This window comes from Gorilla gorilla, chromosome 12 (assembly GCF_029281585.2).
Source record: "Gorilla gorilla gorilla isolate KB3781 chromosome 12, NHGRI_mGorGor1-v2.1_pri, whole genome shotgun sequence".
Taxonomy (NCBI): domain Eukaryota; kingdom Metazoa; phylum Chordata; class Mammalia; order Primates; family Hominidae; genus Gorilla; species Gorilla gorilla.
The window spans coordinates 113,374,360-113,398,361 of NC_073236.2; the positions used below are offsets into that span (position 1 = coordinate 113,374,360).

General features: G+C 53.5%; 1 protein-coding gene across 3 annotated transcripts in view; it reads left to right on the top strand.

Moving 5' to 3' along the window:
- The window catches only part of OTOF (otoferlin), a 101,563-nt gene that overhangs the window by 21,682 nt on the left and 55,879 nt on the right, over nucleotides 1–24,002 (top strand). For all 3 annotated transcript variants that reach the window (XM_019020612.4, XM_055377603.2, XM_055377604.2), the window contains exons 3-5: nucleotides 9,275–9,363; nucleotides 18,073–18,172; nucleotides 20,583–20,764. In XM_019020612.4, coding sequence (XP_018876157.3) covers nucleotides 9,275–9,363; nucleotides 18,073–18,172; nucleotides 20,583–20,764 — 371 coding nt within the window. The remainder of the gene's footprint in view (nucleotides 1–9,274; nucleotides 9,364–18,072; nucleotides 18,173–20,582; nucleotides 20,765–24,002) is intronic.

Genomic DNA, 24,002 nt, shown 5'->3' on the forward strand with positions numbered 1-24,002 from the left:
GACCTTGAGGGGAAGCATAAGGAACAGAAGACAGTCTGGATTTTCAGCAACAGCTCTGGGGGTGCCATGAGAAAAGACGTGAGCTGCTGGTCTATTGACAACGATTTTTCTCAATCCTCACTCCAGCTGGGCTGTTGTCACAATTTTATCAGCAAAGGAGCAGGCGACACCATCCCACAGGGGTGCCCGGGAGCAGTGAGAGGACTTACAACGCTTCCCTCTCCCTGCCCGTCCCCTCGGCACCTGGCCGGGCTGGGAGCCCTATCCTCACACACACACACCAGCTCGAGCAGCCTGCGGCCTCCTCCACCTCCTCACATTCTTTCGTCTATGTGTTTGCTGCTTCCAGAATCTATATTCCCCTCTGGCTGCTGTAGTTTTTCCAGGGTTGACTTTGGAGTGAGGGCCAGCAGTCATCCGTCACCATCTTAGCACAAACTGGAAGCTCTGTAGTGACCCTCAAATAGTGTACCCCCTCTCTCCTGGGGTTGGCTCTCCCGCTTGGCTCTGTGGGGGCTGGGAAGGGCCTCATAGCAGACTGTGCCTCTTGAGGTTGGCTGCTGGCGTTCGGCTGAGCAGCCACCAGGCTGACACTTGGCACCAGCTGTCTCCCCCTCCTCCTGAAACTGGGCCACACGATGTGGCTGTGTCCATTGACCCAGAGCTGGAGACACAGGGAGCAAAACCTCGCTCCTCACTCAGGCTTAGGCACAGCCATCAACCATCGCGGCCCAGCACCACACCCTCCCCAACCACTTCAGGGCGCAGTTGCCACGACCTCCCTGGTACGTCCCCACTGCTACGCAGGACAGGTGAATCACTCATTTAGAGTGAATCACTAGAGCTAAGGAAGTTTCTGTCCTTACCTTCTCCCCCTCCTGGCTGTACAATGACCTCAGTTTCTAAACCCGCCACCATCTTTGTCAAATGTGGTTGGTGATGGGTGTGAAGGTCTCTGTGAAATGATGAACAAAATGAAGGGTTATGGTGAGAGTGGAATCATGGCTGCCCACTGAGACAGCTGTCATAGATGCTTCAGGCTTGCCCCATTACACACCCGGCCTGCTCCCTCCCCTCCCCATTTCCTCAGTCAGGGCACTGGGCTGGCTGGGAGAAGATGCCAGCAGCCTGGCCCAGTTTCTCATAGTCCTACCTCTCTGGGCTTCTGCCCACGAATCCACCAGGCACAGCATCTGACTCCCTCCTCCCAAGACTCCCAGGGGATATGTCAGCCCAGGCGTTCAGCCAGGGGGCAACCTGATGCCCCTTCCAAGGGCACTGCCACCCTTTTCCATGCCCAGCGCCTTGGACACCTGAGCCACAGGTATGCATGACATTCAAAGTTAATCACCGTGTCGTTCCTCTTCCCAACTCTGCCCAGCCCGCCTCAGGGGGAGAGTCTGTCTCTGCTGGCCCTGAACAAGGGGCCACATTCTGAGCATCTAGTGCATGCCAGGCCGGGCTTGAGATATCCCAGAGGCAGGAACCTGGGCTCAACACCCCATGATGATTTGTATGGGAGCTTAGGGATGGGGTAGCCAGAGTTAGTGTGGAGAGACTGGGGCGGGGCAGAAGCAGTTATGGAAGAAGCACATGACTAGGGTCAGAGAGCAGGGCACGCGATGGGGAGAAGAGGCTCCTGCCCGGGGAAAGTGCTGCCCACCCACTGGGGAGACAGGGAAGTTTCTGGTTGTTGCAATGAGGAGCCTACTGGCATTTAGTGGGGTGGGGAGCAAGGATGCAGAATGACTTGCAATGCTCAGGCCATCCTGCACTTCCCACCTGGGAGCCCCATGGGAAGATGGTGGCAGCCCCAGCAGCAGCACTGAGCTGCTTCCCGAGCCATGTCCCTTCCACTCAATCTCTGAAATCATCCACAGATGAAATTAGGCTCAGATGGTAACTACCCTTCCCCAGGTGATAGAGCTGGAAGCGGCCAAGCCAGGGTTCTGAATTCATGCATAGATTAGACCTAAGCCCTCTCTGGATACAGTGATAGGGCCTGACTCCCACCACCCCTGCAAGGCCCATGTTGGAGTCTCTCCACACCACCTGCCTCCATTTCTCCCTGGGCAAAGTGGCTGCAGCCCTGGCCACCACTGGTCAGCAGTGCACATCCCGCAAAGCAGGAAGGCCACCCTCCCATTCCCTGTTCAGGAACGGCCCGGAGGCCTGGGTCAGCCCAGTCCCAAAGGTAGCCTGGAGCCATACCCTGGCTTTAACCTTTCTCCCTAGACCCAGTGGACAAGTTGTAAACTTCCCTGGCTTCCCCCTGAAAGAACCTGCCTGCCAGTGGTTCCAGAATATCCTGGGAAAGAGCCCTTTCAAATCCCCCTGAACCTTCTTGACTTTCCAGAAAGCCTCTTCTCTCCGCCTTACTCTGCCCAGGGCCTGCCGGAGCAAGCTTAGTGAGACACACTGGCCTGGGAGTCATGAGACCTACACCACAGTCCTTGCTGAGGAACCTCTTTGGGCCTTGGATTCCCCTTCTGTAAAAGAGAGATATGCTCCCTGCTCTATCTGCCCCATGGGACTGTCACAAGGCTAAAAAAAGATGAAATGAGAGACAAGAAAGCAAATGTCTCTCATAGCTCTACTAGGTAAGGGATTCCAAGCAAGGGAGGGGCCCCTCCTCTGCTCAGGCATGGGTGAGAGGGGCTGCAGCAGCTGGGCTTAGGAACCTGAGTGGGGAGGAGGATGCCATGGAAGAAAGACAATGCTCTCTACAACAAAGGGTGGAAACAGAGCCTGGACTTGGTGTCTCCTTTCCCAGAGGCTGGAACCTGAGCCCCTACATTTAACCTACAACACTGGAAAAGCTAGGGAGAGACAGAGAAAGACCCAGCCTTTGTGACCTGGGGAAGCAGGAGTAGCCACCTTTAGCCAGTTTGGTTTGGCTCTAACACAGGCCCTGTGTGGACCAGGCCCCAGGGGAGAGGCCAGAGTAACAATAGTACTTGTGCCAATGACAAGAAGAACTGCTGCTAATTACTGAGCACTTAGTGTGTGGCAAGATGGGCTGAGAGCTTGACACAAGCATTAGACTCACTAGAACTTGCTGGATTGGTAGCATCCTAGGTGATAAGGAGCCACACCAGGATTTAAACCCGAGTCTATCTGATTCCAGGACCTATGGTCATTTGTAAAGTAGACAAGACTCAGCCCTGCCCTCAAGGGGCTCAGTCTAGCGGGCAGATGGACCACTACAAACAAGGAGGGACCCTGGGCCTTCTGAGCCAAGAGGAAGAAGAGGTCTCCAGCCTGGGGGATGACAGGGCAGAGGAGTTTGGCCTTATCTGCCCCTTTCTGCTGGTACCAGGAAGTCATGGCTGTTACCTCCTGGAGGCCAGAAACGCACCTGTCTTGTTCGTCATTGGCCTGGCACCCAGCATGGAGTTCAGAAAATGTTGCCGAGTGAAAGAATGAAAAAAACAGTGACATTCACTAGGACTGGCACCTGTCACCGCAGGCCTGTGCCCAGACCAAGTGGGCTCAGCAGGGCTAGTGGTACATCAAGCCCTTTGCTGTGGCCTGGATAGAAAGGAAGCAGGCAAGGCACAGACGAGATCACCTAAAGGGACTTTAGATCACCTTGATCTCTAAGGTTAGAGATCATCTAGTTTAACCCTCTTGTCTTGCAGTTGAAGAAACAGGTCTTAGAGCGGGGAAGAGAATTGCCCAAGAAGACCAGCTGAGATCTGAGATCCTACATTTAACTCACAACTCTAAAGAAGCTGGGGAAAGAGACAGAGACAAAGACAGAAACAGAGAGAGACAGAGACAGAGAGACCCAGCCTTTGTGCCCTGGGAAAGTGAAAGAGCCACACTAGGGATACTGAGCCCAGGCCTTTAAGCTCGCAAATCCGTCTCTTTCCATTGTACTCTAAAGCAGCAGTCCCCAACCTTTTTGGCACCAGGGGCTGGTTTCGTGGAAGACAGTTTTTCCACAGACTGGGATGGTGGTGGCTGGGGGTGATTTGGGATGAAACTGTTCCTCCTCAGAACATCAGGCATTAGATTCTCTTAAGGAGTGCACAGCCTAGATCTCTTGCATATGTAGTTCACAGTAGGGTTCACACTCCTATGAGAATCTAATGCTGCCACTGATCTGACATTAGATGGAGCTTAGGCGGGAATGCTTGCTCACCCGCGGCTCACCTCTTGCTGTGTGGCTCCATTCCTAACAGGCCATGGACTGATACTGGTCTGTGGCCCGGGAGGATATGGGGACCCCTGTTCTAAAGCTTTGTAGTGCATCTCAATATTTTCCCCCAAACCTATAGCCCTGTCCCTTTAAGGATGCTACCTTGCTGATTTAGGATGGTTCCAGGCCCAGTCAGTGGCCAAGCTGGACATAATCCAGATCATTCTCCAAGGTACATCAGGGAAACCTTTTTTGCAGAGTCCTAGATCACTGGGGCTGATAGGATGCAGAACCCTGCGCCCCGGCCAGCACCAGCCAGGTCAGGGCTAAGCCTAGACCAGGAAACTGGGTCAGGACTCAGCACTCCCCGGGCTCCTGAGACCACCCCCTCCAACAGAGGCCCTCTTTCCCTCCCTATCTGTATACCTACCACCTTGCTTCTGTCAACAGTCCTATCCCAGGCTGCTATTCCAGGTCTGTGTCTGTCTCCAGAACTATCCAGGACCATCCCCAGGACTGAGAAACAACCCTGCATCCCTGCGTTCTGCACAGCGTCATGCACAGAGCCTGGCACACAGCAAGTGCTCAGCAAATGTTCGCCCCCAGCATGGGGCTTGCTGGCTCGTGACATCTTGAGTGACTGTGTTTGGCTTAACTGCTAGAGTCCCCCAGCAGTACCAGGCTTCAGGAGAGGATTCAGTGTAGTGGATTAAGCCCTGAGGACTGAACTCCAGACTAAGCGTCCTGAGACTTGAGTTTGAATCCTGCCTCTGCCACCAACCAGCCTTGTGCCCGCGGGCAACTCTCGCCTCTCCACTTTCCCACTTGTAAAAGGAGCACATCTTTGCCATGTTGCTGTGAGCCTGGTCATGGGTAAAAAGTGCTCTGGAAGTACTAAGTGCTACCCAGATGAAATTCTTCCTTCAGAAGCCCTTTTCCTTCAGTCTTTTTTTTTTTTTTTTTTTTGAGATGGAGTCTTACTCTGTCACCCAGGCTGGAGTGCAATGGTGCCATCTGGGCTCACTGCAACCTCTGCCTCCCAGGTTCAAGCGATTCTCCTGCCTCAGCCTCCCAAGTAGCTGAGATTACAGGCATGCACCACCACACCTGGCTAATTTTTGTATTTTAGTAGAGACACGGTTTCACCATGTTGGTCAGGCTGGCGTCAAACTCCTGACCTCAAATCATCTGCCCACTTCGGCCTCCCAAAACGCTGGGATTGCAGGTATGAGCCACTGCCCCCAGCCCCCTTTCCTTCAATCTAATAGCTCACAAGTTCAATACCATAGTCAGGAGAGGAGTGTAGCTCCCAAACCCTCAAAGTCCTCATCTCGTCTTGCTGTGTTCTCAGCATATCACCCCAAATGGAGGAAAGGACATAACCACAAAAATAAGGAGACAATGAAAAATGAAATTAGGGAAGAGAAGATGCAGTGAAAGAGACACGTGAAATCCACAGGCCGAGGCAGAAGAGGAAAGTGATGGCGGCAAGGGAGAGGGAGGTGGCATGACAAGGAGACAAGGCAGCTGCAGACCTGCACAGAGTTCCCACTGGGAAGATCTAAACTAAACACATTCTGCAGTGCTGTGTCATTTACGACTGCTGTCACCTGTGAGATCCCATTTGATTCTCTCAATAGCCCTCTAAGGTAGATATTGTCACCCCCCCAATTTCACAGATGGGGAATCTGAGGCACAGCTAGTGAGTGGCAGAGCCAGGGCTAGAACTCAAGTCTCCTGACTCAAACTCAGAGTTTCTGCAACACCACGGAGACTCCCAGTCTGCGTGAGATACAAGCCTCAGTGTTGTCAGAAGAACAAAAAAGAAGCAAAGGGTGGGCATGTCCTTTGGAGCTCTGTGAGGTGCCCAGAGCTCACAGATGCTGCCTGAGCAAAGGAAGGTGTCAGCAATGGGAGATGGGGCTGGAAATGCTGTCTGGGCACAGCAAGGGGGCCTCTGGGTGCTAGGAAAGGGAATCCCCACCTCTTTCAGGGAGCTGTGGAGGAGCCACTGAAAAGTTTTAACAAAGGAGAGATAAAAAGAGGAAAATTCAACCCAAAAAGTCTCCTTACAGCCCACGCCTCTACTTCCAGGGAGGCCAAATGGGAGTAACCCCCAGTCCCAGACCCTGAGTCACTTCCCTCCAGCCAAGAGACCCGTCACCCTCCGAGGCCCCACACTGATGCCGGGACCCCACCTAGAGGTGCCGGCTTGATCAGTCTCCAGGCCTGGGCCTTGGGATTTTTAAAAGCTTCTGGAATGGATTGCAGTTCCAGCCAAGATGAAGAACCCCTGAGAGAGACAGAGGGAGACAGAGACAAGGGGAGAGATAGAGACAGAGAGAGAAACTGATGAAAGAAAACAGATGTGGTGAGAAGAAAGCACAGGAATGATGCGGGAGGGAAGGAAAAGAAATGAGGGGAAAGCCTCGTGTGGGTGGAAAATGCGGGAGGGAGACAGGGGAGGAAAGAAAGGAATCTGTAAGGGGGGAGCAAGTCAGAGACCGAAGAAGCTGCTGTGACTCAGTGAGGACCCTGTCTTCTCCCTCGCCCGGAAAGCCTCCAAGAAGAACATTCCCCCCTGACATAGGCATGGACTGCCCAGACCCGGCTGACGAATTTCTGAAAGGGCACCTGAGCCACACACCTACACACGCTTCCCCTGATTATTCTCATCTGCTGTCAGGGGTCCTGGAAGCCCCCTGTCTCCTGTGCCCTCCCTGACCCCCGACTCTCACTCAACAAACTGGCCCTCGCCCCGCAGCCAGGCAGCCTCCCTCCCCAGGTCCCTTAGCCTCAGCCTCCTGCCACCGTTCAACACCCCACCTCCCTTTCACAGGGCCATCTCCAAAGTCATGTCCTTTTTCTCCTGATCTTTCTCTCCTTCCAATGCCAAAATCCCACCCACAGACCCTCAGGGGGACAAATCACCCCTCCCCTCTTCATCCCCAGTAAACCGAATCTCGGTGGCTCCTACGGCCCCCCAACTCCCACACAGCGCCCTGGCTGATGAGCTGGGCCTTCCTGGGCTGCTTTATTTCCCTGCAACCCCATAAAAGCAGCTTCATTAAGAAAACCACACACTCTGCTGAGCTGCCAGAGGCATCCAGAAGCTGGAGCTGCAGCCGCTGAATGAGGCCTGTGGGCCGGGCTGCCTCCACTTCCTGGGACTCTCAGCCCACCCTTCCGCCCTGTGCCCACCTCGCCTCTAAAGCCCTCCCTAGGCCCTGCTCAGAACCCTCCCCACCCCACCCCGCAGACCCCTCTCCCGCTCCTCTGCTTCTTCCTCCTTCTCATGCCAAGGCCAGGTCCTCCCTTGCCAGTCCTGAAGGGAGATGTCACAAAGGCCGTTTTCCTGAGACAGGCCCTGCCCACACTGGGCAGTGACCCGCGGTGCTGGCCCAGTGTGCCCAAGCCCTCCAAGTCCCCAGGCTGGGAGAAGGAATCTCTGCTTTGGGAATGGCAAACGTGCAGGGTGGGCTCACAGAAGCCTCCTCCCCAGGGCCTGCTCAGCCACCAACAGAGGGCTCCAAGTCATGCATCTGCTCTGAGGCCGAGTTCCTTGTTTATAGAGCACAGAAGCCATTACCCACCTCTCCGGCCATTGGAAAGACTAAATGAATGAATATGCACATAGAGCATTCAGACCCCTGCATAAGAAAAAGTTCCCCAGAAATGGCAGCGATTATCACTATTATTATTTATTATTGGACTATTGAGCAGTCTGAATTTGGTAGGGTATAAAAATGGAACTAAAAAATAAAAAGTCACTGCCTTCTACCAGATCTGTCAAAATCCTCCCTGACACGGTCTCTCCACAGCGTCTTGAGCAGACCTCAGCGCTGTCTGGTCCTGTCCAGAAGGGCTTCCTACTCCAGTCTGGCATCCTGTTCACCCCTGGCCATCCTCCTTCCCTCATGCTTGTGGCTCAGGATGTGGAGTGGGACAGGGACCCCTGCTGAGGCCCTCCACATCCTCCCCTGGTGGGCAGCCCATGGAGAAAGTGTCCTCAGATCACTCAATCCCACTTGGCCAATGGAGCGCAAATCGATGACTTGCCACAGCCAACAGTGGCAGGCTGGGCTCCTTGCCCTGCTGTGCTCTATAGGTCTCCTGCCAGTCCACTCCCCTGCAGATGCCACTGGGGATTTGCATGCCACGCTGCCCCTCTTGCGGTATCTAATCACCATAAGCTGTTTCCCCAAGAAGTACCACAAAAACACTACGCCTAGGACAGAATTCCTCCCACCTTTCCCTTGCCCAGTCTTCTTTCCCATCCCAGGAAGGTGGGCTGGGTGATGGTTGGAGGTAACAGGGCCTTTGAGGAAGCCCTAGGAAGCTGTCTGGCTCTGCCCATTGGCAGCTTTTTACAGAATGGGGCACTGGGCCACTTTAGCCTCTGTTTTGAGCCATTGTTGCCACTTCTAGGGCACCAGGAAAAATCCCAATCAAATTCCTACTCATCATTAACATTAAGTTAGGGAGGAAGGAACAAAGAAGTGGTAAGGGTGAATCTAGAAACAATGAGTTGGGGACAGGCTGTGGGCCTGACTCCAATAACACCAATCAGCTCAAACCTGTCCCCGATGTTACCACTGGCAGAGTGAGGAGTGGTTTGAACTCAACACAGGAGTCTGGGGCAGAGCCTGTGCCAGTCAGGGTGATTCTGATGAGAGAGAGCTGGAAGCTCACAGCTCCATTCAACACCCACCAAAAACCAGGCTCACACCCACATTCCTTGCTGTCTCCCTGGGACCCGACCACCACCCTGGTTGCACCACCCTCTCCCAACCCCCCTCAGGAGCTGGGAGGCCATGGAAGCAGCGCTGTGTAGGGAGTCAAAAGTCCTGGTAGGTCCAGGCTCTTCACCTACCACATGACCTTGGGCAGGTCCTCCAACATCTCTGAGCACCATCTTTGAAAGAGGAGTGGGCATCAATGCCGGCTCTACAAGGTGGTTGTTGGAACTAAATGAGATTCCAGGTTTCAATGCTTTGTCCCTGGGGAGCACTGGGCCCAAGTGAGGGGCCACTCTGGCTGTTGGAGATCCCCACCAGAGATTCCCCTCCCACACCCCACGGCTCCTACCTGTTATTGCCACCGAAGCCGCAGTTGTCCCTCTCTCCCCAGACGTTTCGGTGGCCAGTGGCCAGCAGCATCGACAGAAATGAGATGCTGGAGATTCAGGTTTTCAACTACAGCAAAGTCTTCAGCAACAAGTAAGTGTGGGATGGGGCAGGAGGGGCTGGGCGTGGACAGGCTGGGAGCCTGCTCTTCTCCTTGGGCTACCCTCTGTTTGGGGCTTAAAAGGGGGACCTACACTCCCAACCTGCCCTGGATTGATCTTCAAAGACCGAAGAAGTCTTGGGCTGGTCTTTGATCCCCATTTTGATCCCTCTTCTTGTCTTCAGAATCCCCCAGTTCTCCCAGCTGCTGTCAGCCAAGAACACTCCACCCTCCTATCACCCCTGCTGTCTCCAACCCCATCAAAGCTTCCTGTCTTAAAGACTTAAAGCTTTCTTTAAGTCTCCCTCAATGCCACGCTGGGGTATAGTTACCCATTGGAGAGGCGAAAGGTGGAGGGGCTGATGATCTCCTCCAAGAGACACTCTGTAGCCCTGAGGGCAGGCTTGACAGTTTGGGGTGGTGGTTTAGGAGTCAGGCAAGCCTGATCTCAGACACTCAGGTCAGTCATCTACTGTGTGACCCTGGAAAGGTTACATAACCTCTCTGATTTCAATGTGCTCATGTGTGAAAAGGACAAGTATTTACCTCAAAGGGCAGCTGTGTGAATTAAATGAGATAGATATTCACTCACTCATTCAACAAATGTTTACTAAGCGCCGATTGTGTATCAGGTACTGAATTAGGTGATGCAGAGGGCGGGGTGCCTACCTTCATGGAGCTTGCACTCCACAAGTGAAGTACACCTGCCATAAGAGCATTATCACTATAAGGTGTTCAATAAAAGTAGTTGTCATCCTTCTCTCTGGGCCATGAGAAGAATTCAGAAGGATTTGAACACGCTGGAACAGTGGCTAAGTAATATCTTGGGTTAAAAAAATTACAGCCAGGTGTGGCACACACCTGTAGTCCTAGGTCCTTGGGCAGATAAGGCGGGAGGATCATTCGATCCCAGGAATTTGAGGCTAGCCTGGGCAACATAGTGAGATCCCATCTCTTTAAAAAAAAAATCGGTTGCTCTTATACAAGCTGGAGGTCATGGCTTAACTGTAACATGTCCAAGAAGGTGTGGAGGTGTTAGCTCACTGAGGACTCAGAATGACTCAACAGTGGGAGGAGACTACAAACAAAAGAAAAGTAGGCCTCATCCTAAATCATACTAATAGAATTAAAGCACTTCTGATCTGAGCAGGAGAGACAAGGAGTCCACTGCTCTGATACTGGTGGCAGAGAATTCCTGTAGGCACCACCCTATAGTTTCCAGGAGGAAAGGGACTTTAAGTGTTACCTTATAACAAATGGATGAGAGCCTGAAAGGGAAAATCACAGAGGACATATTCATCCATTCATCCATCCATTGATCCATCCATCCATCCATCCATCTATCATTCCTGTTATTCATCCATCTGCCTATCCATTTGTCTGTCCATCAATTGATTTATCCACCCTTCCTTTCTTTCATCCATCCTTCCATCCTTTCATCCATCCATTCATCAATCCATCCCTCCATCCATTTATCAATTCATTTATCCACCCATTTATCCATCTATCCATTCATCCGTCCATCCTTTCATTCATCCTATCCATCCACTCATCCATCCATCCATCCATCCATTCACCCATCCTTCCTTTCATCCATTCATTCATCAACCCAATCCTTCCATCTTTCCATCCATTCATCCACCACTTACCCTTTCATCCTTTCCATTCATCCTTCCATCCACTCATCTATCCATTCATCCATCCTTCCATCTTTTTTCTTTTCCTTTTTTTTTTTTTTTTTGAGACAGAGTCTTGCTCTGTGGCCCACAGTGGAGTGCAGTGGCCTGATCTCGGCTCACTGCAACCTCCGCCTCTCTGGTTCAAGCAATTATCATGTCTCAGCCTCCTGAGTAGCTGGGATTAGAGGTGCTCACCACCATGCCCAGCTAATTTTTGTATTTTTAGTAGAGATGGGGTTTCACCATGTTGGCCAGGTTGGTATCGAACTCCTGACCTCAAGTGATCTACCCTCCTCGGCCTCCCAAAGTGCTGGGATTACAGGCGTGAGCCACCACTTTTGGCCCATCCTTCTATCTTTCCATTCACTGATCCATCTATCGATCCATCCATTCTTTCATCCATCATCCTTCCTTCCATCGATTCATCCATCCTTTCATTCTTCCATCCATTCATCCATCCATCCATCCATCTTTTCACCCAACTTTGCAGTCACTCATCATACATATAGTGAACAAATGCTTTCTGCCAGTCAGACACTATGCTAGTCACTGGAGATACTGAGATGAGGTATTGAGGCACAGTCCCTGCCCCTACCCTCCCAGAAGGTTTTTTGCCACAGGAAGAGGAAAGAAAGGTGTGTACCTAGAGGCAGGATGAGGAACAGGCTGCTGGAAGACAGCAGACAACTGAAAGATAGCCAGCATTTTCCAGCCAATGTGCTGTCTTAGGAGGTAGTGAGCTCCTTGCCACTGGGTGAGGGTGAGAAAAGAGTGGACCACGCTGTAGAGGGGATTTCTGAGTCAGGAAAGGCCCCACCATATGGGCTCCAAGGAGTCTCTGATTCTGTGGGTTTTATTAGGAGCTTTCAAAATCTCAGCTGAGTATGGGGCAAGGGCATTTCAGGCATGCTATCAGGGCCACAGGGAGGATGTTTAGGGCACAAAGGCCTTCCCTTTGCCTCTCATGGCATCACACCATTCAGGCAGCTGCTTTTGGCACCCACAAGCAAGGTTGGTGAGACACCCCCCACCAGGGGCCCCCAAGGTGAAGCAGAGCCTTCTTCCCTGGGGTGAGATACCATGAGGGTGTGACCTATGAGGACAGGAGAAACAGGAACAAGTGGAAGGCTCACACACAGACCAAGCAGGTGTGAAAAAGGAAGGAGAATTGGAAGTCAAGCACCAGGGAGGGCACCTGAGAGCCCCTGAAGGAACCCAACCATAGGTGCCAAAGCATCCAGGAGCCTTACAGCTCAGCCACTACAGCCCTAGCTGTGCAGGAGGGGAAACCGAGTCTCAGAGGGGATCCTGAGGTCACATGGGTAGACAATGGTAGAGCCAGGGCTAGAATGCATGTCTGTTAACTTCTCTTCCTAATCCAACTCCCAGAAACCAAAATATTTGAGCAGTGATGGTGGAAACTGAGGGCATGGAAGACATTGTTAAATCATTTATAATGAAAGCCACCAGCCTAACCACTGAAATGCTGGAAACGCTTGAGCCCATCAAAAGACTGCTACAAACAAATCAGAAGTATTTGGGAAATCGGGAAATTGAATACCATGCAGTGAATATGTTGAAAGTTACAGCTTCTATTAGGTGTTTTTGGTTTTTGTTTTGTTCAGAGACAGAATCTCACTCTGTCACCCAGGCTGGAGTGCAGTGGCCCAGTCTCGGCTCATTGCAACCTCTGCCTCCTGAGTTCAAGTGATTCTCGTGTCTCGGCCTCCCGAGTAGCTGGGACTACAGGTGCATGCCACCATGCCTGGCTAACTTTTGTATTTTTAGTAGAGACAGGGTTTTCCCCATGTTGGCCAGGATGGTCTCGAACTCCTGGCTTCAGGTGATAGACCTGCCTCGGCTTCCCAAAGTGCTGGGATTACAGGTGCCAGCCACCGAACCCAGCCTGTATTAAATGTTCTTAAGTGCCAATAAGAAGGAAGACAGAAAGGGGGATAGTTCCTATCCTAACTCTCCTCTTCTTCCCTCCCTGTCCCCATCCAAGAGAAGGCAGGAAACCCCACAAGGGGAGGCCCAGGCCTGGTGGGAGAGGTTCTGCCATTTCTTTGGAAGCCTAGAGAATGCCCAGGGCGCTGCTGGCTGCAGAGCTGAGATGGGAAAGAAGAGGTCCCCTTGTGGAGAGCACAGGCCCAGGCTGACACAGGCCAGCTTGTGGGGGTCAGAGTGGGAGAGAGGTGTTTGGAATGATGTGAGACTCAAGTCTCCCCATCCTGGCATTTGCCTGGGCCAGGCCAGAGAAGCAATGAGGCCACTGCCCTCAACCCCCACATGGCCCAGTTCAGACCCCAGGCTCCTTCTCATGGGGCAGCTGAGTGGAAGGGGTCTTTGGGGTCTGCACTAGGCTTAGCAATGAGCAAAGCCATGGCCACTGCTGGGGACAGTGCCTGGCGCATGCCAGGCCCCTGATTATTTTGTGGAATAAAAGAATGAATAAATGCCCCTGTGGTGTTAGGAGGCAGAGGGTAGGTATACGAGGTGGGAGAGCCTTTGAGAGGGAATCGGAGTGGCCCCTCTTCTCTGAAGGACTCAGGGCACTCAAGGGTGACACTCAGCATCACATGACTGATGCGTTTGGGGAAACTGAGTTAAAAGAGGCATGGAGGAGCTGCCTGGGGGAGTGGGGCCCAGGACGAGAAATGAGCCTGATCCCATCACTGCCATCTCAGAGAGAGAGACTTGTCCTACAAGCAGAGAGCAGCTTGGAAACTGGCCCCTCACCCAGTGGTTCTAGAGGCTGCCAGGAGGCAGAGACATGGTATGAAGGAAGGAGGCATCCTAGGCAGAAACCAGGAGACCTCCAGGTCTGCTTGGCCCTGTTTGGAACAAAGACCTGCGTCCAGGAACCTTGGGCTTCCCCATGAGAAAGAAATGTTCGGTTCAGAAGATTTTGTGCATCCAGCTCTGCCTGTCCGGGACCTCTGAGGGTCCATGGCCTGGCCTCCAGCCTCCTGCCCGCTAAGGATGCCAGGGGCCCTGAATAATTCAGGAGCCAGGACAGCAGGAGAGGCCTGGCAGGGCCCAGGACATCTGACACGGGCTCCCAGGGGAAAGTGATGAATTATTGACAGGATTCTGGTGCCCAGTTGCCGCTCTATTGTGATCAGTCTGTGGGCCCATCTGGGCTGGAGGCCTCTTCCTGCCAGCTAATTACGTGGGGATCTTAGCTCTGCCCAGCCACCCAGCCCCTCGTGGGGCCAGACAGCCTCCTGTAAGGGGTGTCCTCTTTGCCATGGTGACCTGGATGGCCCTGTAAGGCAAGTAGTCAGAGGACATGGAGTTAGCCCCAGATCCTTTGCCTGACAGCCCCAGGGAAACTGAGGCCCAGAGAGGCCTCTTGTCCAGGGTCACACAGCAGGTTCAGGACAGTCAGGTCTTCACCCCAGGCCTCCTGATGCCCGGGCCAGTGCTCCTTCCCACAGAACACATGGCCTCACAACTCCATTCCTAGGGAAATGACTCAGCTAAGGAGCATATGAGCCCACCCTTCCTCAATCGTCCTGGGACCCACTCTCCCAGGCAGCTCCTCCATGCTGACCCATGCAGAGGAGTAAGAACCTACTATGTGTGCAGCCAGGATGCACAAAGGCCAGCTGCGGCGGGCAGGGTTGCCTCTGGGGTCACCACAAGGGCCAGAGCCAGGGGCTCCTCCTACCTCTTCCTGTCCCAGCTTCTTCCCAAAGAATATCTATAGAAGACGGGCTGAGGGATGGCATCCTAGAAGCAGTGCCAGGGCCTTTGTTTTGAAACTGTTTTCATGGCAAGCACTGTGTTTCTGCTTAAATGGTATGTTACAGACCTGTATAAAGAGTCAAGGTTTATAAAACTGCTTTTCTTTATACTTTACATAAGGCTGAGATAATATCAATTGTCCATGTCAAAAAATATAATTTTTAGTTTTATTTGAGAGAGGTTGGGGGTGAACTGTTAGGAGTTAAAACCCCCCAAGCCACTCCTGGGGGTGTGGCAAATTGATTCCTTTAATCTTGCAAGCTCCTAGCGTCCCAGTCCCACCCTCCAGGCCATAGACAAGCTCTGGCTGTGTGAGGCTATGCACAGCTTGAAGGGTGGGGGACAGCCTGGACCTGCCCCTGAAGCCCATCCTGCAAAGGAGACTCTCCAGATGTGTAGGCTCTCCAGATGGCCAGCCTTGCTCATTATTAGGGAGGGAGGAGGGGCTGGCATCCCAGTGCCAGTGTTGGTAGAGGAATTTCACATGAGCAGTCTCCTCACCACTGTCTGGTGGAAGTCGGAAGGCTATAGCAGAAGGAGCCAAAACCACACCGCTGCCAGGAGGTGGAATCTCCCTTGGGTCCTGCTGAGTGAGCCCACATCTGTCTGACTCCAGAGCCCAGGCTCCTCACTGTCTACACTGCTTCCCTTTAGGGATGGAATTAGTCTGCATGTGGACAGGGCTCGCACCAGGGTATGAAGAGTAGGGGATTTGCCTGGAGGCCAATCTCGCTCAGCACACTGTGTGATTAAGGCAGTGGCTGAATGGACTACCAGTGACAGCCCCATCACTGTCACCGCCACCGGAGTATCTAGCAGGGACTTGAAAGCACATGTCAGGGAGGTTGTTTCAGGGATTCCTCCTGGAAGGGGCGCTGGACAAGGTCTCTCAGGTTCTTCCCAAGTATAAGATCTGAGATTCAGGCAGGTTAAGCCTAGAAGGAACCAGACGCCTCTCTGAGCACTTGCAGGGGGAATAGCTCCACCCTGCCCCCTGGGAGTGTCTTGTCACATTGCAGCACCTCTGCGGATCCTGGGGGAGCTGCCTTTGCTGTTCTTAGGCATCTAATTCTGGAGAAAGATGTGCCTGATCGCCCCACGCTCAACAGGTGCTCGACAGGTCCTAGGGGAATCAAGGCAGCTGAATAGCCATCCACAAAGGGTAACAGTAGAGCAAGGATTCTCAAAGTGTCTCCCCAGCCAGCAGCTTCAGCATCACCTGGAAACTTGTCAGAAATACACATTCTCAGGCCCTCTCCCACCCACTGAATCAGAGCCCTGGGGGCGGGGCCAGTGGTGTGAACTGAAGTCCGGTGGACCCAGTTTGGTGACTTCACATTAGAAGCTTGAAGTTGGCCATGGCGGGAGTATTTATATCTCAGAAACCAACAAAAGCTACAGATGAGCACCTCTCCTCTCCCACCAGTGACACATTTTCCAGCATATCCACAGAGGAGTATATCCCAGCCGTGCGTGTTTTCACAAGCCCTCCAGGTGATTCTGTTCATGCTGAAGTTTGAGAACCACTGATTTAGAACAAAAAGGGGTGAGGCTGCAAAAAGATGAGTGTATTCCTTTGTGCCCGTGGTCTACTGTTAGAATGTCTACATGGTACGGAAGCTAAAAGTCCCCTTCCCTCTTCATTTTATAAAGACCAAATTGAGACTCAGGGGCAGCAGCTCCAGGGCTCCTGGCCCCCAGCCCAGCACTTCTGTCTCTGGGGCACTGCCTGAGCTGGGGAGAGGTGCATGTAGCTATGGAAGAAGGCTTCCATGGGGCTGCTCTAAGAGCCCAGAAGCCCAGTTCAGCTTTAGAGTGAAGGAGTGGCGTGGTCAGTTTCATCCTCAGGGAGGTGGGGCACAATGGTGGTTTGGGCTCTGAGCTCCAAAGGGGAGCATTTCATATCCATTCCTCACGGCTGCCCCTACCACTTCCTCCCCTCACACAGATGGGAAGATTTTTAAAAAATCAATGTTCACCCTCCACAGACCTCAGGGTGGTATAGACATCAAGCATGTCTGAGTCAGAATTCATCTGATACCTCACCTCACCCAGATCTACCATTAATTAGCTGTGTCCGTTCCCCTTCCGTGGCCTCACTGTCTTCCTCTATAAATCTCAGGCAGCATCAGATGATGCCCAAGGTCCCTTCCAGCTCTCACACGCCCTGGATGCTTCCCTCGCCTTTGTGCCTTCAGCTAGAAATGATGTGTGTATTCTAATCCACTCTATGTGGAAGCACCATGTGAGAACGTCTGTCTGAGTTCCCTGTTCTCTCCCAGAGCAACAAACAGCCTTCTGACTGTGGGGTGCAATGGGGTTGAAGTCAACTCCATCAGCATTTATTGGGCACCCACTGTTGTTCATTAATTCAGCCAGCAGATATTGAGATCTCTAGTGTGCTAGAAATGTCAAACAGAGGCTGGAATAAAAAGCACCACCCGTGCCCTTGAGAGGTTCACAGTTTAGAGGCAGTACATGAATCACAACAAACCGGACTGCTTTGGAGTGCCGGCTGTGTGCTGGGGGCTTTGATAAGAACACTCGCAGATGATCTCATTCAGTCCTCCAACAACAACTCTGTGAAGTAGGGCTTATCAGCTCATCTCATGAGAAAACCAGCACTGAGAGAGCTTAAGGAAATTGCCCAGGAAGCAGGTAGCTTGCTAGTCAGTGTCAGAGCTGGGTTCAGATCCCTGTCTCTTTGATGCCAGGACTGTGCTGTTAACCAAAGCATTGCACCGCCTCTCCCCTGCTGTGCAGTTCCATGGGCTCTGCCATCACACAGGTTCCTGCCATCCAGGAACTTACAGGCTGCAGATGTGGAATGGATGAGTGAGCGCTGTTGGTGTGGGCTGGAAACCTTGGTCATGGTTAGGCGGGTAGAAGCCGGAGGAGCTACTTGTCCATCCAGGAAACTCAGGTCCTTTCCCAGCCTCCACACTGAGCATCTGGAAGCTTCTCTGCAAGGGCTCAGCTAAAGCTGGATTTCATGCACCTTTCCCCGCAGTCTGTAGACATCCCCTAAGGGTGCTCACTGCCCCTTGGAGCTCTCCCAAGGAAATGGGCCTCCCACAAACAACCATCCACAGTGGGACATGCTGCCCTGGCTGCAACCAGTCCTGGCTCCTGGGCCACCTTCTCCAGCCCAGCCCAGAGCTGGAGCAAGCCCACCTGAGTCCTCCCCAAGCAGTCACAGCCCTTGGGATGTCAGTCTTGCTCCTCACCCTGGTCTCTTCCATGTTACCACCGTGCCCCCTCTGCCATCCCCAGGCTCATCGGGACCTTCCGCATGGTGCTGCAGAAGGTGGTAGAGGAGAGCCATGTGGAGGTGACTGACACGCTGATTGATGACAACAATGCTATCATCAAGGTGGGTATGCCCCAGGGAGTTCCTGGACTTTCCCATATGGGGCCATCTGGGGGTCTGTTCTCCCTGCCTCACACATGGAGTGGTCTGGGGAATGCCTCTCATGCATGGCGAGGTGTGGCAGGAGGAGACTCAGGTCAGACTCTGCTGGAATGGCTCAATCTGTGGCCATGGCTGGAGGCCCTGTGGCATGGCAGGGTCTGCTGCCCCACAGTAGGCACCCCTGCCCTTCCTATGGTGGGAATGCACCAACCGGTCCTTCCATTTGGAACCAGCTCAGGAGTCACTAAAGAGGCTCCTTTTGTCATCCAAAGGCCAGACTGAGCCCTGCTGGCACTCGAGGGCATGACCTTCACTCTGCACATCTGGCCTGGGTCCTCCCTGGGAGGGCAGGGACCTCATTTCCTATTGTTTGTCACATCCCAGCACTTTTGTGTGAGCACGCATGCACTAGTGATGCACAGTCTAGAGGCACCTGACACATGTTCTAACAAAGAAGGAAGCAACCCTACCAGGACAGCCTGGCCCCAGGCTCTGCTCTGATTCTTCAGTCCTCTTGAGCTCAGCCGTGGCCACTCGTGGGCAGTTGGCATGATGGTGAGGAACAGGGACCCTGGGTATGAATCTTGGGCTGCTCACTAACTGTGTGACTTGGGCAAGCTACATATCACCTCAAAGTGAGCACAATTACATTATCCACCTCCCAGGACTATTCTGAGGATTAAAGGACAATACACAGAAAGTACTTAGAACAGATATGCACAATAAATCTATAATATTGTTAGCTATTATTTCCTGACCTCAGTTTACCCATGTATAAAATGGGGCTGTGCCATGGTCCCCCAATGGGGTCCTGTGTAATATATGGCCCTATGTAGTGGCCAAGAGAAACAGCCTCAGAAGCCAGGACTGCAGCCACAGGGAGCTAGAACAGAAGGAACTCTCTTCTCCCATGGGCAGGGGTGGGCAGGGAGGGCTTCTTAAAGTTACCGGGGTCTCAGCCACCACAGCAAGGGGAGAAGGGGTGCAGAATAAGCTATGTATGGACACCCATGGGAAGGCGGGCTGGGAGGAGAACACAGAAACCTGGATGAAGAGTGTAGTGTGGGAAGTGAGTACGAGAATTGGGGAGTGAGCGAGGGACGGACAGACAGCACAGCCCACGCCCTGGATTTTCAGAATCAGACTTAAGATGTCAGCAGAGGAAAGGACTCACAGATCTCCTAGCCCACTTGCCACCCATCTCCACTACCCATTGTTATGAATGGGAACAATGAAGTCCTAGATGGGGAATGGATTCGGCCACAGTTGACAGCAGGGCCAGCACAGAGACCCAGGACTTCCAATGCCAGAGACCACCATTTTCCCACAACAACATACTTGGTTCCACCAAGAGGGTCACATTTGTTCCATGGAAAGGACATGGGGCTTGGAGTCAGGCAGCCTGGGCTCAGATCCCAGCTCCAGTACTTCCTAGCTGTGTGACTTAAAGCAAGTAACTTAACCTCCTGATATGCTAGGTAAGGTAGGTTGCAATGTTGAAAACATCAAATGAGTGTATATTAAAGCATCTTAGCATGATGCCTAGCACAGTGAGGATTCAGAAAATATGTGCACCTTTCCCTTCCCTTGGGAAATCTAAGCCTGGGTGCTGGAGCATCCAAGCACTGAGTGAGGGCCGCCTGTCTGGGGCACAAGAACAAGTCACCTCTAGACCAGTGAGGAAGGGTAATCCCTGGGCATTGGGGGGAAACTAGAGCTGCAAGAAAGTAATGGCCCCAGGACACAGAGCAGGAAGCCCAATCATGATTCTCCATTGCTAAGCCTGAGCCCAGTTGAGTGCTCTACTTTTTCCCAGAGGAAAACCCTAGGGCAGCTCCCAAGATTCCCTCCCTCTCCAGGGTAGGAAGGGTGAGTGTGAGCCTGGGCCCTGGGCTCCTCTCCCGGAGGCCACTTTCAGCTCATTCTGTCACATTTCCAACAAGCCAATTTCTGGCGGGCCGTGCCTCATGCCTGCAGGCAGCCCTTGTTCTGAGGAGAGGAGGTGGCCTGATCATGGGGATGCTGAATGACACTCTCGGTTATGTAGACAGTGGACTCAGGGGGTGAGTCCAGGCTCAGTTGTCCTGGGCAGGCCAGGCCCCTCCACCTTGAGCACCAGGGAGGAGTGGAACCACCAGCAGCGGGACCTGGAGCCAGAGCCCAGTAAGCTGACCCGGGCTGCACAAGTCAGCCTTTCAGAGCCTCTGTTTTCTCATCAGCAAAATGGGGTAGAGGGGATCATACCATCCTGACCTCCTCCAGTGAGGCAAGGGTGTGGAAGCGCTGTGTGAACACCACCAAGCAGCCACATATATGGGGTGGAGATTGCTGTCACCATCCCAGCTGCTCACCACCGCCTCCCTCCCTTCAGACCAGCCTGTGCGTGGAGGTCCGGTATCAGGCCACTGACGGCACAGTGGGCTCCTGGGACGATGGGGACTTCCTGGGAGATGAGTCTCTTCAAGAGGAAGAGAAGGACAGCCAAGAGACGGATGGACTGCTCCCAGGCTCCCGGCCCAGCTCCCGGCCCCCAGGAGAGAAGAGCTTCCGGAGGTAACAGGCAGGGCCCCTCTGGCTGCCCACTGCTCCCAAGACACGGGGAAGAGACCTGGGGCCTGGTCCTACTGACAGGCCTCTCTAGGCCTAGCTGGGCTCAGAGTACAGGGCTGAGCTTCTGGAGAGACATCCAAGGGGTGGGAAGATGTTTCTGTAGCCCCCCACCCAGCCGTCCACCCCCGAGGTCACTGGGCAGGGAGCAGGGGACTCAGATGGAGCTGCAAGGCCAAGGCCTCCCCAGTGGCCCTGAGGGAGGTGGAGCTCTAACACAGGGATGGGGCTAGATCTCCTGCCTTTCTCAGAGAAGGGGAGATGGGGATAGGAGGGCCCCTGGCCTCTCTGGTTCAAGACCCAGCAGTGTCCACCAGGTGCCGGCAGCCTGACCTCTACCCTGGCCCAGTGAGGCGGCCCAAGAGAGGGCGGCTCTTCCTGCCAGAGTGAAGCCAAAGATCCTGACTGGGCCCTGGTCTTTCTCCCTCTTGAGAAGGGAGGGTACCCGGGAACCCCCAGAATCCAGCGTCACGCCCTGCAAGTGTCCTGCCACCCATGGATCACAGGAAGCTGGATCCAGGACAGCTCATTCCACGTGCACTATTTTTACAAAACAGAAAATGCAATTGTATTACTATTAGAGACCAAGGGGACAGAATCTGGGCTAGTCTAGTAAGATGTTGTCCATGGGTTCCTAAGTCACTAGGAATTATGTGTTAAATGCCAGTAAGTCAAGGGTGCATCTGAAGGACCAGGGTGTGTTTTGAGAAGGGACCCTCCGTGCCACTGGAAACATATCCCTGTAAGCTCCTTCCACGCTTTCCTTTCCAAGTAAAGTTTACTCAGTCCCTCTGCTGAAGAAACCATAGGTTCTAAATTAGTGTAATTGAACTGACATACTTTTATGGGACAAATATGTTTTCTCCTTTGCACTTGAATGAGTTCACATCCCCTTAAGCACCCCTCACACACAGGTGCATGAGTGCACACGTGTGCACATACACATACACACACACACACACACACACAAGCTTCAGAAACCCTGGGAGCCAGATGAGAAATAGTAACAAGGTCAAAGTGACCAGGCCTGCAACAAACATGGCGGGACTGTCTACTCCAGGCCCGCCACGGGCATGGGGCAGCCCCAGGCTAGCTTAGAGCCTGTCCCCTCAGACTCCTGGCTCTTTATCAGAAGACCCAGGCCTGAGTCCTAGCTCTGCCTCTTACTAGTCGTGTGACCCTTGGCAAGTCTCTGACCCTCTCTCCTCACCTGCAAAGAAGGACATAGCAATGAAATCCCCCTGCCCTGCTGCTGGGAGAGCCGGAGGGATCACAGAGGAACAGGTGGCAATGGAGGTGCTGAGCGCTGCCCATGTCCAGGCTGGTGACAGACAAACAGGTTTCTTGTAGCACAACAATGCAAAGAGTCAGGAATCGGGTTGGAAATTGTGAGAAGAGGAGCAGTGCTCAGATGGGGAGTGAAGGGATGCTGACTCAGTGGGCACCACCTGGTCCTCCTCGACTGTCTCCATTCAGAAAAGAGGTTGGCAGGGCTGGTCCAGAAACCAGAAGCCGGGCTCTAAGAAAGAGCTTCCAGAGAACAAGATTGGAAGCCACACAAGAGCCATCAGTCACAGGGAAAGGAATGCTGGCCCCAAATCAGGAGAGCTAAGGCCCATTAAGTCCCATCTTGACTGTGCCACTCACTGGCTGAGTGACACTGGGCATGTCACTAGCCCCTGTAGGTCAGTAACAGGAATGGGTTCAGCAAGTTAAATCTGTTTCCCCTCCAACTCTGATGTCCTAAGGGACCCATGGACACTCCGGACCTGTGGGTCACATCCATGGGAAACAACATCCTGGGAGCCCTTAGCAGCCACGAAGGCAACCGCCATGAAGGCAACCTCCCTGGGGTGGCGTAGCAACACGGAGCCAGTTTCTCACTCAGTCCTAAGAGAGTGGGCCAGGGTGCTGATGGGGGCTCTGCAGAGCTTAGAGTCCCAGAGAGCCCTGGGCGCCAGGAATCTGGAGATAAGAGGCCTCCCCCGACCCTTCCTCACAGCCTGGTGGCTTCCCCACCTCTCCCCATCTTCGTGTGGCCCCTCCCAGGGCAGCAGCAAGAAGCGGGAGCAAAAGGAGGGGCTTCACCCCAGGACTGGGAATTGGGAGAGGGTGACAGCCGAAGCCAGGCGCCCCCACCCTGCATTGCAGGGGCAGTGTGCAGGAGCACAGTTTCCCTGCTGCCACTGGGGCTGCCAGTCCAGGTTTGAGAGCACACTGGGGACAGGCATCGCTGCTACACCTTCTCCCGCCAGGCCTAGCCATGCAGCCAGCAGGCCTGGTTGTGGAAAAGAGGGGTTGAGAAAAATTCTAGAGATGGGCCATTTGCTGGTGAGGAGAAGGTGGAGCGGGTTCAAGAACTTGGGGTTTTTCTGTAGCTTAATCCTGGCTGCCCATATGGGGCCAGTGAGTTCTGGGTCAAGGAGTGCTGAGGTGAGGAGGGGGATCTGGAAGCTGGCCCCGCAGCCCTAGATGTTGCATCTCACCCTTGTCACATAGTGTGGGTTCTGGGAGGAAGCCAGAGAGCTCTCCAGAAGGGACTTGGCCAACCTTTTATCAGGAAAACACCTACTCCCTAAAGAGGACAACACCGGGGAAGGGGTGTCAGTGCCTCACCTCTGACCCCGTTAGGAGCCCAGGCAGGCTTCCCCTGCATCTGCTCCCTGCCCTCCATCCTCTCCTGGGAAGGCCAATCCCCTTATAGATCAGGGTATTCAATATCCACAGTTCCCTCTTGTTCCTGCTTTAGCCACAATGAGCAAGAGGAAAACCCTGTTGCTGGCAAGCAGCAGTGTCTCACCGGCCATCTTGACCGTTAGGGTCCGGCGTGGGGATCAGCCGCTCCCTGGCTGATGGGGTGAAATGAAGGCCTGCTGGGGGCTGCGGGGAGGTAGAGTGAGTGGGCAGGAAACAGCCTCAGCCCAGGCAGGCCCCGGGCAGCCCAGGCTGGAATCTTCCACGGATGGAGGGGAGGCTGATGCCAGGAGATCCTCTGGGCACTCCTCACCTCTCTCTCCAGGGCCCGGGTCCACCCCCAGCCCTGCCCTGCCTGGCCTGCTTCTCTGGGACTTCACCCACATTCATCCTGTCCTCACTCTGGGGGTCAGATGGTTCTAAGCAGGGGCAGTGTGGACCTCAGGCCTCAGCTGCTGTGACACTCACTCCTAAGACCCTAAGAATCTGC